At 32.3% G+C, this 15,747-nt stretch overlaps 2 protein-coding genes across 7 annotated transcripts; both read right to left on the bottom strand.

Moving 5' to 3' along the window:
- Positions 1-1,407: 1,407 nt before the first annotated feature.
- Positions 1,408-4,635, bottom strand: LOC100259213 (protein NRT1/ PTR FAMILY 6.1). 6 transcript variants are annotated; one of them, XM_010659136.3, is made up of 5 exons: positions 4,505-4,635; positions 3,819-4,067; positions 3,331-3,548; positions 2,585-3,165; positions 1,408-2,428 (listed from the first exon to the last, which is right to left on the bottom strand). In XM_010659136.3, the coding sequence occupies exons 2-5, from the start codon at positions 4,054-4,056 to the stop codon at positions 1,543-1,545; spliced, it is 1,923 nt and encodes a 640-aa protein (XP_010657438.1). In that variant the 5' UTR covers positions 4,057-4,067; positions 4,505-4,635; the 3' UTR covers positions 1,408-1,542. The 6 variants fall into 6 exon arrangements, with proteins under 6 accessions (XP_010657438.1, XP_059592024.1, XP_010657432.1 ...); XM_059736041.1 differs by having other exon boundaries at positions 2,585-3,105; XM_010659130.3 differs by having other exon boundaries at positions 3,819-4,075; positions 4,505-4,628.
- A 2,535-nt stretch (positions 4,636-7,170) lies between these two features.
- Positions 7,171-8,874, bottom strand: LOC104880995 (probable pectinesterase 29). Its single transcript, XM_019222881.2, has 5 exons — positions 8,658-8,874; positions 8,425-8,581; positions 8,131-8,343; positions 7,817-8,043; positions 7,171-7,484 (listed from the first exon to the last, which is right to left on the bottom strand). Exons 1-5 carry the CDS (start codon positions 8,870-8,872, stop codon positions 7,319-7,321), a joined length of 978 nt encoding a protein of 325 aa, XP_019078426.2. The 5' UTR covers positions 8,873-8,874; the 3' UTR covers positions 7,171-7,318.
- Between the last annotated feature and the right edge of the window lie 6,873 nt (positions 8,875-15,747).

Below are 15,747 nucleotides of genomic sequence, written 5' to 3'. Positions count from 1 at the left end.
AAATTGACATGTCTCAATCAAGTGGTGGGTTCTGAGTCCTTGAAATTTATCTCATATGGTGCTGGCATATTGAAGTAGATTGAGGTAGACCTTTGGCCTAATTAGCAAGTTGGTCCAGAAGATATTTCTGGAATTTTTTCTGGGGGCATCATAACCTCTCTGTCTGCATTCGGTAGGTAACCAAACTGTCGCTACAATAATTTTTAGTGCTTTTTAGTTTAGGAAAGAAAAAAGAACACCCATGTTCTCTTTGGATCGTGGAAAATATCATAGAAGGGAAAATAAAAAACAGAAAGAAAGTCGAATATTCTTTTTTGGTTCATAAAGCATAACGGAAAGGAAAAAACAGGAGAAAGAAATTCAAATATTCTTGTTTAGTTTTCTGTGGAAAATTATTTATTTCTTTATTTTAAAAAATTTTCATTCTTTATACAAGAGAAAAAAAAAAGAGAAACAAACCTCTTTGGCTATGAACTCTGATTTTTAGTGTTATTCATTTTTTTTCTTCTTTCCTTTTACTTCTCTCTCTTCTTTCCATTTTACTTTCCCTCAAATTTCCATCCTAAATAGAGTCTAAAGATGCGGTAATGATAATTCGGTGGCAAAAAGAAGTGCATTTTTAGGTTATGTTTGGTTTCGGAAAGTACAAAGGAAAGAAAAAAAATATTAAAGAATATGATTTTCTCATATTAGGTTGTCCTATAAAATATTCAAAATAAATAAATAAATATAATTAAAATCAATTATAAATTTATGCATTTTAAAATTATTTAATTTTTATATGGATGAGTTAAAATAAATAAAATGAATTTGAAATAATAAATAAAAATAATTTATCATCATTAACTTTATTTTTTATTTTCCTTTACTTCTTCTTTCCTTTTACTTTTTCTTTTCGTTGCATTTTTCTTCAAATTTTTCGAGAACCAAACATAGTCTTAAGGATTATTTTTTTCCTCCCTTTTTTCCATTTTCCAAAACAAAACCAATGAGCAATTTTCTTCTCCTAAACCAGAGAATTCTACCCGGAGACAGGCGCTTTTTTTTTTTTCAAATTAAAGAGGCTAGTTAGGTAAGCAATTGAATTGCATGCTTCCAAGATGGCCTTGATCATCGTCCAAAGTCAACGCAACTGAAAAGCCTAGATAGATAAAAAAAAAAAGTTGGTTAGACGGTCTTTCACATCCTTTAAACCATGCACACATCAATACAGCATGAGGCAACAACAACAGTGGAAGAAGACACCCCCATTCTGGTAGGCGGGCACCCTTGCATGGGCCCCTGCCCAGCTCCCCTACCACGTAACCAGACAGACAGCCTTTAATAGGGGCATGTGATGGAACCAGGCCCACAACTTCACCCAAAAGAACAAAAATGGATGTGGTAACTTTCAAATACACCAGAGGATAATCATAAAAAGATGAAATGCAGCATTCTGCTGATCATTGATCTGATATCAAATACAAAATTGTAGTTTCAGTTTGACATTGGATATCATGGAGGAAAGTTACATAAGAGACTAGGATCTCTATGCTTCCTATTTTAACTTTCCACTGATGGGGTACTCGCTTTCTTGCTTACAGCTTCTTCCTCCATTGTGCCTTCCTGCGCTACCCTGTACTTGTACCTTTGTGCTGAGTATAGAAATATGCAGAAATTGATCACACTAAAAACTGTGAGAAGCCAATACAAATAATCGAATCTACCGGTGTTTATGTTCTGGGAAAGCCAAGATGGGTGCATCTGCTGTCGGTCGCCCGTGATTGATTTGATGATGCTGTTCAATATAGTGGCTCCAAAGCAACCTAAGCCACCAGCCACCGCAGCGTAAGCAGATCCTATACTCCTCATGGCATCGGGGGCCTCCTCATACAGGAATTCGAGTAACCCCACAATGCAGAACACTTCGGCTATGCCGATGAGGCAGTACTGGATCAGTAACCAGTATGCACTTAGGTGGGGCATGGGTGTTAGAAAAGTAAATTCATAGCCCTGTTTGATTGCATAGTTCCTTCTGTACCTCTCAAAGACACCAGCCCAGGCTACAGATAGGATTGAGACTGCTAGACCAATGCCTACCCTCTGAAGCTGAGAAGCACCATGAGGATGGCCTGTGATGCGTCGGGAGATGGGGACGAATATGGAGTAATAGAGAGACAGTATAAGAAATATGCTCAGCCCAGGAAAGACAGGCATGCATGTGACGGGGAGTTTCAGACGGCCAATGTGGGTGTTCAATGTATAAGCCTGCTGTACTGAGAGAGTCAGAAACTCAGTTAAGATCAAACTCAGTATTATTGTGCAAGCTGGAATAGGAAGTAGTTTCACAAGGATCTTCACTTCTTCTACTTGGGTCACTGTACAAAGCCTCCAAGGACTTGGAGCAGCACCATCTTCCTTGAGTTGCAAAGCTGCTTTGTCCAAACATCTAGACAGCCAAAAAGTTCAAACGCCATACGGTTAAGGCATGATTGTAATAGCAACAATTCTTTAGGACCAAAAAATATGGATTTTTGTCTACAGAGAGATCCTCCATTGACACTAAAAACTAAGATTTTTGAGGAACTTGTCCTCCTAGGATTACCTGAAATCATCAGTGTGAACTATCTTTCGGCTACCCTTTATCGCAGATTGTTTGCCTGGAAGCTCATAAAGGCCTACATACTCGCCGCTGGAAAATGAGACATTTCTCTTCCGAAAGGCAGCAACCAGAACTTGGGCGACTCGTGTCAGAGGGCTGCCTCCTGGCAACCTGTGCCTATACAATGGAGTGCCAATAAAGAAGACCAGGTTTGATATGCCCATAGCTATGGCCAATGAACCAAAGGCAGATCCCCATCCACGCTTGATCTGAATGTAGACCACTGCAGTGAAGGCCACAATTGCCCCAATGGTGACAGAGAGGTAAAAGAAATTGAAAAACCTATCCAGGTGGGTCTTGTAGTCTCTACTTCTTTCATCAAACTGATCAGCCCCGAAGGAGGAAACACAGGGTCTAATACCGGCAGCTCCAAAGCCAGTCACATAAAGGACTGTATAGAGGTAAAACATCTGCCATGGTTTTGCAGGCTCACAACTGCCCAGAAGTAGGGAGAACTGATCACACTGGTCTTGGTTGGGCACGAAGATGTTCATTGTTGCACATAATGTTATTCCTGTCAGACCCTCCAGAACAAAACACAAGAAAAAGATGGGGTTCTTATCAATATGGTTGGAAATAGAGAGCTCTAGCAAATGATTAAACAAATAGCAGTGTCATGTAGATGATAAATCATGCTGACAATGAATAACAGAACTGTTGCTACTATGGATTTTATATACAGATCTTACTGCAAGATAGATTGTTGTGAAAATTGCTATTGTCCAATATCGACCCAGGTATGCATCAGCGAGAAAACCACCAAGAACAGAGGATGCCTGTGATATCCCCAGGAAATTGTTCACTGCATTTGCTGAACTGGAAAAAGGCCGATGCATGACATAGAACATAAAGGCCACCATGTTAACTGAAAGACCGAAATAAGCCATTCTCTCTGCCATTTCATTCCCTGGAAAAGAAACAATCAAGCTTACCACCTGATATTTATATTCGAGAGGTGTTTAGAACAAGATCTGATGGAAATAGTAAACTACACTTCAACAATTCTGAAAATTAAGACCTTTTCCCTGTGGAAAATCACAATAAAACCTCAGAAATGTGTTGGACTCAGTTGAATGAAAGACATGTTAGCTCAGATTCCAAACAATCACAAATCAACAATTCAATACTCTTAACTTCTTTCTCAGTGAAAACCAAGCACATGAAATATCTTGTTTACCAAAAATGAAGAAGGCAGCAACCCAACCGCCAGTCTTTGACAGATCCGGTATAGGCTTCCCATGAATGTTAACCGGTGTAGTTCCTCCAACATATCCACCTCCAAAAGCCGTTCGCCTATCATCCGACTCAAGGAAATAGATGCCCAGTTTCTTCCTTCTAAATGACTCTGAATTCCCACCCAAACTAGCAGGTGTCTCAGGCTGGACTTCAGGTGACTTGATTTCTCTGGCAGCCATCCCTCAATTCCCTGCAGCACTAAACCAACATCACCCCTCAAATTCTTAGAAAATCATTAGAATATTTCTACAAACACAGCTAACCCATTTCACAGAAAATGAAATGAGCACATCATGATACAGAACTTACCAAACAAACCCCAATTGGCTCAGTTTCTCAACTTCACTGTAAGCAAGCAAGACTTGTCATGTAAACTAAAAAAAAAGGAGCCTTTCTGACGATTCAAACCAAAAAAAATCACCCAAAATCTTCTCCAATCAGATAGAGAACACAATGCCCTTCGTGCCCCAGGAGAAAAATCTCATCCCAAGTCAAAATCTTTCCAATCTAATTCAGAGAACAACACTACATTTCTAGGAATGTTGTTGTACTAAAGACAAGTTTGGCACACACTAGAGACAGAAAACAACAAGAAAAGGTTGTCATACATAAGAAAAATTAGCTCACCCTTCGTTGTGCAACTGTAGAACCGCAACTTGGAACTTGAGTTCTGACTATTCAACTACTTGTATACATACGAAAAAACCAAGATATATAAGTAAAATATCTGGGTTTACAAGAGGGTGTGTTCAACTTTGAGGACAGTTAGAAAGTATTAGTACGTGTAAGATTATGAAGAATTGAAAGCAAGCAAACAATAAAGAGGGATCCAACCAACACGTGAGGGCCCCCAAGAAGACGAGCTAACACAATAAATTGTATACAAAATAGCGTTAGAAGCCATTAATGCTTACCAGTGAAGGAGGTTGAAGCTGCACGCATGACTCCATTGTTGAAAGCAGCCCATTCTTTAACTCTCTTTTTGAGTACTGTATTTAATGGCTCAATTGCCTCAACCCTCAGTGGTAATGATTGTGGCTTCTCAGAGATTTTAATTGTGGAGAGATTCATGGCAGATGAAAACACCATTCCATCCATGAAGAGTTTGTTACATCGTCCTCGGATTCCTTTACATTTGTTCTAAAAGCCATTATTTGGATGATTAAAATCTATAAGTTTTTTTACTTATTCTAAAAGTAATCATTTAAATGTTCCAATATTTATCAAATCTTGTGTTTGAAATAAAAGTGAGAAGCTAGAATCCCTATAATCCTTATCCTTACATTAATTTTTTGACAGGGATTTGACCGTGTTAATTGATTATAATCCTTATCCTTACATTAATTTTTTGACAGGGATTTGACCTTGTTAATTGATGTTCGAAAATGATGGACATATCTTTTATGCTTTCTAAGCTTTATTAAAGATACCAACTTAACATACGTGCGTGTGTGTATATATAATTTATGTGACAGAAACGATCAAAATCCCTTGATTGTAAAAAACTCGAATAAAAGAATCATTCCACTTGATTTAATATCCATGATTTTGGCCTCCATATCATATGCCAACATCCATACGGTTGGCCTATTTGTCAGGTCTACTTCAGTAGAAAAAGTAGAAAGAGCCCCCATTGAATCCTCAATCGTGGTCCACTCTTTTAATGTTGGTTTGGACCGTTTGGTATGGTGGTCCCTTTTTGAGTCTCATCCAAACAGGTCCAACTGTCATTTGAAAGACCAGGATTCACCCAAATTTTTCTTTTTATTTAATTTCCTCATTGATTGATTTAAGCGTGATTTTCAAAAAAAATTAATAGTGTTTTCTATGATTTGAAAGCACTTTATTCCAAAAATAAAGTATTTAACAAATTTTAAAAGACATCGAGAATCAATGGCAAAGCGAGAAAACTGGTTGGGAGGAGGGGCAATATGGGAAATAAAAGAATACCAAAGTGTTTGTATATCCCGATGATAGTAGATATTTAGGACATGTTTCGTTCCTGTTTTTAATAATTATGTTCTTGAAAACAAAAAAATATAAAAAACTTGTTTAAAAAAGGGAGTGTTTTTATTTTTTATGTTTTTTGCATTCTCAAAAATCACTTTTTTTATAACAATAAAAAAATATTTTTATTATTTTTTCACTGTTTAAATAATATAATGTTTTTTTTATTTTATTTTCTTAGTTGTTTTTTATATTTCCACGAAAGTGAGTTCCACCTAACCACCACAAACCCACCCGCAAACTCTTTCTTTTTATTTAAATTATTGCAATTAATATACTTACACATGGTAATAAAGTCATCATTTATTTAAAAAAATTATAACTAATATAAAAATTTTAAAATAAAATAAAATCTTTTTAAATTTAAATGAATTATGCATATGAAAATTATTTATATATTTATAATATCAAATTAATAGAAGAAAACACTTTATTAATTAAAAAAAATAACTTTCAAACATGTTTTTTATTTTACTTATTCTAAAAAACTTTTTTATTAACTCAATCAAACATGTTTTTTTTTCTATTTTTGAGAATAAAAATTGTTTTCAAGAATTCAATTCCCAAATGCAACTTTTTTTATATTCTAAAAACACAAAAAACTATTTTTCAGAATAATTTTTAAAAATAGCAACCAAACATACCCTTAAGTTTTCTCAAAATTTTAGGTCAAGTATCAAATCTCATTAACCCATACTCCCCTCTCTAAGCACTGATGGACTCCGCCCTGTCGAGAATCATTTGAAATTTGGAACTTTTTTTAATTTTCTTCAATAAAGTGTTAGAAATAAAAACAATTCCCTAATCATGAATCTGTGGAATACATTGGTTGTTGCATGGTATAAATAAGCAAAAATTTGAATGGGGTGCTTATTAAATTTGACCATAAAAGTAGTCCAAGACTGGTGGCCCATAAATTTCATATGAATAATCATGGATTCATGTGCCTAGCTTAATATAACCACAGTCAATGGGTCTTAACACCCTTATTTATGAAATTTTAATTCACTATTGAAAGTTACCAAAAAGAAACCCATCATAATAAGGAAGGCCAAAATCCATACAATTAAAGAAGGAAGGTAAAAATGGAGATGGTTGGAATCCATGAGACTAACAAAGAAGGAAAGTCGAGGACACGCTCACTGGTATCAGAAATTTTCTTTTATAGAAAAATATATCAATTTTTTAATTTCTAGTTGATTTTTTTTCTTTTATTATTTCATATTTAACATACTTAGAAATTGAAATGTGAAGAATTAAAGACACCTGGAGTATCAATTGTGGCAAATATTTTATTTGATGGAAATATTAAAGGCTAGAATCATCTATGGGAGAGAAGATATAATATCCAAAATCAGTGGTAGAATGACTTCAGATTGATACATAAGAAATTATACACAAGAAATTTATTGATCAATAATGAACTAAAACAACTTAGGCAGAAAGGGGCTGATTTGCTAGCCATCCCTCATTGTCGATGAACGATGTGCTGATAAGACTTTTCAACTCAGAGGGGCTTAGTGTTTTCTCCCAACTAACTCGTTGTGAGGTATTAGCTCCATCACCACGACAATCAACCTCTGCATAAGTCAGTTGGTTCCTACAATGTGTGAAAAATGAACATCACTCTATTGATCCATATCATAAGATGATTAAGAGCGTATTTACCAATATTTCACTTCAAATGTTTTTAATAAAAACATTTTTGAAAACAGGTTTTAAGGGAATCACTTTTCAAATGTTTCTAAAAAAAAACATTAAAAATGATTTTTCAGATTTTTAAGAATAGATTGGATAATGATCCTAGAAAGTGTTTTGTTTTGGAAAGATTAAAATTTTTAGAAAATATCTATTTTTAAATTAAAAATATTTTCTAAAACCATTATAGAAATTTTAATAATAAAATAAATGAAATTAGGGTGGAGGACTTACTCATGACCTACAAAATTCCAAGGGTCCCATCCCTTTGGGTCCACAGAGCCTGAAAGCGTGGATTTATAAAACAGGACTCTTGAATAAGCCCCATATGCTCTACCAAGATATGTTGGACCAGTCCCAATCACCCTCGTGAATTTCAAAACAAAACCCGATGGTCCGTCTGGGGTCTCTCTGCGTTGTGCTGTTATGAAACCATATCCGGTTGCATTTATTACGCAGGCCTAAACATAGGCAAAATTAGCTTCCTCAGTATTTCAAGAGAAATTGTATACATATATAGGGAGAGAGAGGGTTGGATTTTCGATCACCTGGTACATTGAGGTTCCATCACCAAAGATGAAGTCAACTGCACCTTCAATGTAGCAAGACCGGAAGAAATGCCGACCAATTGCATCAAATAATGTATCTTGTAGACCAATAAAGGCACATCGGTAGAAAGAATTCTTGTCTCCTTGCACAGAGACGGCCACAGCAGGCTTCACATCATTTCCGAGGATTGAGCCAGCAACGTTGAATGTATTCTAAGAAATCAATACAACAGGCTCTCAGTAAAATATTCCTAGTTTTCAAATATGTTTTGGATAAATTCCTTCAAAGATTACCTTGAAAGTTATGCGTTGGGCAATGAAATTGTCTGCTAATACCATCAAAGTAGCTTCCCAAAGGTTGCCAGAGCTCCTCCCAGCAACTATTGTGGTAGATCTCTGGTGACCCTTCAAATATACGTATGGCTTATCTCGAGGAACTGTTACATTCTCCCTACATGCATGAACCCAAGGGCCAATTAGCTTAGCGACATGAAGAATGTGCAAAGGGACAAGGTAATTACACTTACGCATAAACCCCAGGGGCCACATTAATCAAAACCCATCCGGTGTTATTTCCCGGAACGCCTTGGTTGATAGCATCTTGAATGGTTGTGTAGATTCCAGAGCCACCTTGGGGATTGACAAAGATTTCCCTAGAAATGGGAGCTGGCGCTCCTTTACTTAGTGTCCAATCACCTAAAATGAAGAGCAGCAAAACAACAAACATAGTTATATATCTCATTCAGCTCAACCCCACAAATGGTGCAGGTGAGGAAGACAGAAGGTGATAAGTGATAACTACCTCTTACGTTTGATTTATATAGATCAGCTGATCAGGATATATATATTTGGTTATTAAGATTCTTCGCAATTACAAATGGTTCACGTATTTGGATTTTCAATGAAGAATGGCAATAATCGGTACAAAATCGTCCTATTTTATTTGATTGCCATGATTCTCATCTCAACTGCTATTTTTGCTAGTCATTTTGAGAATACTCTTAAGATATGCTTAGCTGTTGCATTTTTTTATTTTTTTATTTTTACCTTTTTTAATTAATTATGTTTAATTCTTAAAAAAAATTAATTAGTTAACCAAATAACCTGTGCGGCAAAGTGGGTCTTTACTTCCCGTCCCCATGCTTACATCTCGGAGGAAAAGGTGGGAAAAAATAAATAAAAATGATAAGATTATAATTTCTTACTATTTAATTGTCCATGGAAAATTTTGAAGAAAGGAAAATTAAAATTATTATACATTTTATGTTTAAAACTTTTCTTATTCGTTTCTTACGAAAAATCTTTAAGAAAAACTCCTACAAAATTGCCTTTTTTTTCTTTTTTTCTTTTTTCTCTTACAACTTTTATATATGTACAAGTAAATGAACACATGTAATGCATGTTAAAGTATCCATGTTATCAAATTACTTTACTTCTTTATTATTTATAATTAATAAATAAGAAATATTAGTATACAAGTAATTACTATTGTATTTTAAATTGATTAATAATTAAAAAAATATTTTTTTTATTAAAATTTACTTTATATTAATTAATTATAAAGTAAGAAGTTATATTTATTTTTTCTATATTTCTTTTACTATTAAATTTTAAATTAAAGAAAAATATTTTTTATTTTAAAGTTTATCTATTAAAATGAAATAAAATTATTCATTCTTCAAACAAATTATTTAACACACTAAAAAGAAAATCGATAATAAATTTATTTTTTTAAAACTCAAATAAAATAAAATTGATAGTAGTTTTTTTTTTTAAAAAAAAAAAACTAAGATAAAATAGAATTCATATTTTATTTTAAGTATTTTATTTTTTTCAAGTTTATAAACATTTTTTTTAAACAAGTTAAATATAATATACTTTAATTTAATTTAAGAAAAATTAATATGATAAAAAGGAAGTATTGTCCAGTATCTTTTCTCAACTACCTGATATCCAAGTCTTAAATTGGTGGAGTAAGTGTAAGCCTTCGATCATCATAGAAACTCAAATATGAACTACAAAATGTTTGAAATGTTACTTTCTTCAAATAACAATCTAGGACAATATGATGTTGGGTCAATCAATTCATCCTCACAATTACATCAAAGACTGAAATATAAAGAAGAACTAGATTCATTGTAACTTCATGACCCTCAATATAAAGCACACAAGCACGACACACCCACTTAGTTTCCACCTTGCTACCCATAAGAGTCTTAACACATAATGACCAACGAAGAAGAACAAATTTTAAATTTAACAAGGAAGCAAATGATGTAGAAATAAAGGAATGGGTAGCTCCTAGATCAAATAAAACATGTGCCCAAGTGCTAAAGCATAAGACCGTACATTCCACTAAGGCATTTGATTTTGCATTTTGTGATGTCAATGCATAAACTCTTCTTTGCAACGCGCCTTTGCTTTGTCTAACTCATCTCTAAGCCTCTTTTGCTTAAGGTTACCTTCCCTTTGAGGTTGTCTTCCTTGTATGCATGAAGAGTTCATATGTTGAGATTGTTGTTGAGATGACTAACCTTTGTTGAAATCTTGGGCACTCCCTCCTAAGATGTCACACATCACCACATTCATAACATTTCCTTGTTCCCTTGATCTAATTTGTAGTCCTATCATACTGCTTTTGCTTTATGGGTTGGTATCGTGGATGAGTCACTTTCTGGAGCTTAAAATCTCCCTCCCACTTTTTTGAACCACAAAACTTTGGAATTTCTACTTTTCAATCTTTGTGCTTCCTTCATCTCTCTTTCTATAATAAGAGTCCTTACCACAACCTCACTATAAGTATGGAGCATGAAGGGTGTTACATGTGCTCTAATGTTTAATCTCAACCCTGCTTGGAATTGTTAAGCTCGTGTTTTTTATCTACTATCACATGCGGAGCATATCTAAATAGTTGTGTAAACTTCGACGCATATTATATTACTATCATGTTCCTTTGAACCAAGTGTACAAATCAATATAAAATAAATAAATAAAAAATAGAGAATTTAGATATTTTGATACTTATTATGAAACACCGTAGTGGCTCAAAGGCAAATATGGAGATCAATTTATCACTTTGATTATTATTATCAAACAACATTCTAACGATTATGACAACGTTTTGGGCCAATGGGCACTGCAAAATAAATAAATAAATAAATAAATAAAACCCAAAAATCAAAATATAAAATAAATAAATAAAACGAAAGAGAATTTAGATATTTTGATAGTTACTAAGAAGTATGGTAGTGACTTAAAGGAAAAAGCCTGGAGGTTTGGTGGTTCAAACTCTAGGAGCTAAGTGAGGAGGTCATGTGCGATTCAAACACGCACCGCGGGCGAGCCAGATGCGCACCGCGAGCGAGTCAGACAAGCATCGAGCGCGCACAGCGTGCGCACCAGATGGACAATGTAGAAATCAAATAAGAGACTTATTAAAAGTATTCATTGAAATAGAATTTATAAACAAATCCATTAAAAAAAAATCTTCGATTTTGTAAATCTCAAAAGAATCAACACTTCACCATCTGTGGAGTAATTTAATTTAAGAGTATCATCAATTTTCAGAGATTTTACAAATTCATATTCAGCAAACAATCTTCCACATGACAATAAAAGGTTATTTAATTGTGAATCAATTAGTAAAGACTAAAGAGCACAAAAGACCATAATCAAACTTTATTCTCAATTTTCTCTTACTTGCTAAGAAGATCTTGTACAAAAAGAGAAAGTCGGAAGAATGAAAAGTCAACCTAGAGTAACAAGACATCTTCCATTTTTTTCAACTTCCTTATAAATAATGATCATTATAAGAGGAGTTATGATCTAAAAAAACATCTTCTATATGAAAAGACATCTTTCATAGGAAGATATCTTACACATGCTATAAGAAAACGATATTTTGATAGGGGTATTTTTTAATGTAAATGTTTTACAAGTTTGACTACTTTTTTTAATGTAAGATGGATACAGATATAGGTATAAAAATAAATATGGATTAAAATAGAATTTTAACCACTTCATAAAAGTATTGTTTCACATATCATGGGTTTTATTTTGGAACAATTGTGTTTTGGACCCAATTGAGCTCAAAAATTAAGATTTGACCCATAAAAGTTGTATAATTGATAGGAAGGATATAAAATGTGAAGAGACCAATATATTCTTAAAAATTATTTTGAATATTTTTTATCACAATATTTGACAAACTTTTTTATTTAATTTTTTTTTAATAATTATTCTAAAAATTTATTATTTTTAGAAAACTAATTTAAAAAATATATATTCTAAAAATATATCATTTAAAAAAAATAATTTGACATATTTTTAGTTATTTTTTACATACAATTTTAAAAATATATATTTTTCAAGATGTTTGATGTTTAAATAATAATAATAATAATAATAATTTATTTTTACTTTTTTGGAAAAGAGTATATTTTTTTTCCAAATCACTAAATTAAATTAAATTTTATTGAGGTTTACAAAAAGAAATAAAATTTAAATTAATGTTTTTTTTTATAGTCAATAAATGTGTCATTTTCCTAGGGCTCCTTTACTTAGTGTCCAATCACCTAAAATGAAGAGCAGGAAAACAGCAAACATAGTTATACATCTCATTAAGCTCAACCCCACAAATGGTGCAGGTGAAGCAGAAGAAAATGAAGGAAGACAGAAGGTGATAAGTGATAACTACCTCTTACGTTTGATTTATATAGATCAGGATATATATTTGGTTACTAAGATTCTTCACAATTACAAATGGTTCACGTATTTGGATTTTCAATGAAGAATGGCAATAATCGGTACAAAATCGTCCTATTTTATTTGAAATGATTCTTAGCTCAACTGCATATGAATATCTTTGAGTTATTTTTTTATTTTTACCTTTTTTAATTAATTATGTTTAATTCTTAAAAAGAAAAATAATAATTAGTTAACCAAATAACCTGTGCCACTTTTTTTTTTTGAGGGGCAAAGTGGGTCTTTACTTCCCGTCCCGATGCTTACTTCTCGGAGGAAAAGGTGGGAAAAAATGAGAAGAAGAAAGGAAAGCTGGGAAAAAATAAATAAAAATGATAAGATTATAATTTCTTACTATTTAATAGTCCATAGAAAATTTTGAAGAAAGGAAAATTAAAATTATTATACACTTTATGTTTAAAACTTTTCTTATTCATTTTTTACGAAAAATCTTGAAGAAAAACTCCTAGAAAATTGCCTTTTTTTTCTTTTTTTTTCTTTCTCTTACAACTTTTATATATGTACAAGTAAACATGTAATGCATGTTAAAGTATCCATGTTATGCACATGAAAGTGCATGTGTTAAAATTAACTTTTTTTATTTTTTCAAATTACTTTACTTCTTTATTATTTATAATTAATAAATAAGAAATATTAGTATACAAGTAATTACTATTGTATTTTAAATTCATTAATAATTAAAAAAATATTTTTTTATTAAAATTTACTTTATATTAATTAATTATAAAGTAAGAAGTTATATTTATTTTTCTATATTTCTTTTACTATTAAATTTTAAATTAAAGAAAAATATTTTTTATTTTAAAGTTTATCTATTAAAATGAAATAAAATTATTCATTCTTCAAACAAATTATTTAACACACTAAAAAGGAAATCGATAATAAATTTATTTTTTAAAAACTCAAATAAAATAAAATTGATAATAGGTTTTTTTTTATAAAAAAAAAACTAAGATAAAATAAAATTCATATTTTATTATAAGTATTTTATTTTTTTCAAGTTTATAAACATTTTTTTAACAAGTTAAATATAATTTAATTTAATTTAAGAAAAATTGATATAATAAAAATGAAGTATTATCCACTATCTTTTCTCTACCACTTGTTATCCAAGTCTTGAATTGGTGAAGTGTAAGCTTTCGATCATCATAGAAACTGAAATATGAACTACAAAAGGTTTGAAATGTTACTTTCTTCAAATAATAGTACAATATGATGTTGGGTCAATCAATTCATCCTCACAATTACATCAAAGATTGAAATATAAAGAAGAACTAGATTCATTGTAACCTCATGACCCTCAATATAAAGCACACAAGCACAACACACCCACTTAGTTTCCACTTGCTACCCATAAGAGTCTTAACACATAATGATCAATGAAGAAGAACAAATTTTAAATTTAACAAAGAAGCAAATGATGTAGAAATAAAGGAATGAGTAAGTCCTAGATCAAATAAAACATGTGCCCAAGTGCTAAAGCATAAGATCGTACATTCCACCAAGACATTTGATTTTGCATTTTGTGATGTCAATGCATAAACTCTTCTTTGCAACCTTTGCTTTGTCTAACCCATCTCTAAGCCTCTTTTGCTTAAGGTTACCTTCCCCTTGAGGTTGTCTTCCCTGTATGCATGAAGAGTTCATATATTGAGATTGTTGTTGAGATGACTGATAAGACCTTTGTTGAAATCTTGGGCACTCCCTCCTAAGATGTCACACATCGCCACATTCATAACATTTCCTTGTTCCCTTGATCCAATTTGTAGTCCTATCATAATGCTTTTGCTTTATGGGTTGGTATCGTGGATGAGTCACTTTTTGGTGCTTAAAATCTCCCTCCCACTTTTTTGAACCACAAAACTTTGGAATTTCTACTTTTCAATCTTTGTGCTTCCTTCATCTCTTTTTCTATAATAAGAGTCCTTACCACAACCTCACAATAAGTATGGAGCATGAAGGGTGTCACATGTGCTCTAATGTTTAATCTCAACCCTACTTGGAATTGTTAAGCTCACGTTTTTTATCTACTGTCACATACGGAGCATATCTAAATAGTTGTGTAAACTTCGATGCATATTATATTACTATCATGTTCCTTTGAACCAAGTGTACAAATCAATATAAAATAAATAAATAAAAAATAGAGAATTTAGATATTTTGATACTTATTATGAAACACCGTAGTGGCTCAAAGGCAAATATGGAGATCAATTTATCACTTTGATTATTAGTATCACTTTGATGATGATGATTATTATTATTATTAAAGCTAATGAAAAAATAACTTATGTCATAATTCCCACTCATTCTTAGACTAACAATGTGTCAATATTAGATAATGAAAACAACATTCTAACGTTTTGGGCCAATGGGCACTGCAAAATAAATAAATAAATAAATAAAACCCAAAAATCAAAATATAATATAAATAAATAAAACGAAAGAGAATTTAGATATTTTGATACTTACTAAGAAGTATGGTAGTGAGCAAAAGCCTGAAGGTTTGGTGATTCAAACTCCATGAGCTAAGTAAGGAAGTCATGTGCGAGCCAGACGTGCACCGCGTGCGAGCCATACAAGCACCGAGCGCGCACAGCGTGCTCACCAGATGGGCAATGTGGAGATCAAATAAGAGACTTATTAAAAGTATTCATTGAAATAGAATTTATAAACAAATCCATTAAAAAAAATTCTTCGATTTTGTAAATCTCAAAAGAATCAACACTTCACCATCTGTGGAGTAATTTAATTTAAGAGTATCATCAATTTTCAGAGATTTTACAAATTCATATTCAGCAAACAATCTTCCACATGACAATAAAAGGTTGTTTAATTGTGAATCAATTAGTA

The sequence above is a fragment of the Vitis vinifera genome, chromosome 1, assembly GCF_030704535.1.
Source record: "Vitis vinifera cultivar Pinot Noir 40024 chromosome 1, ASM3070453v1".
Taxonomy (NCBI): Eukaryota; Viridiplantae; Streptophyta; class Magnoliopsida; order Vitales; family Vitaceae; genus Vitis; species Vitis vinifera.
This window is presented reverse-complemented; position numbering and strand designations above follow the sequence as displayed.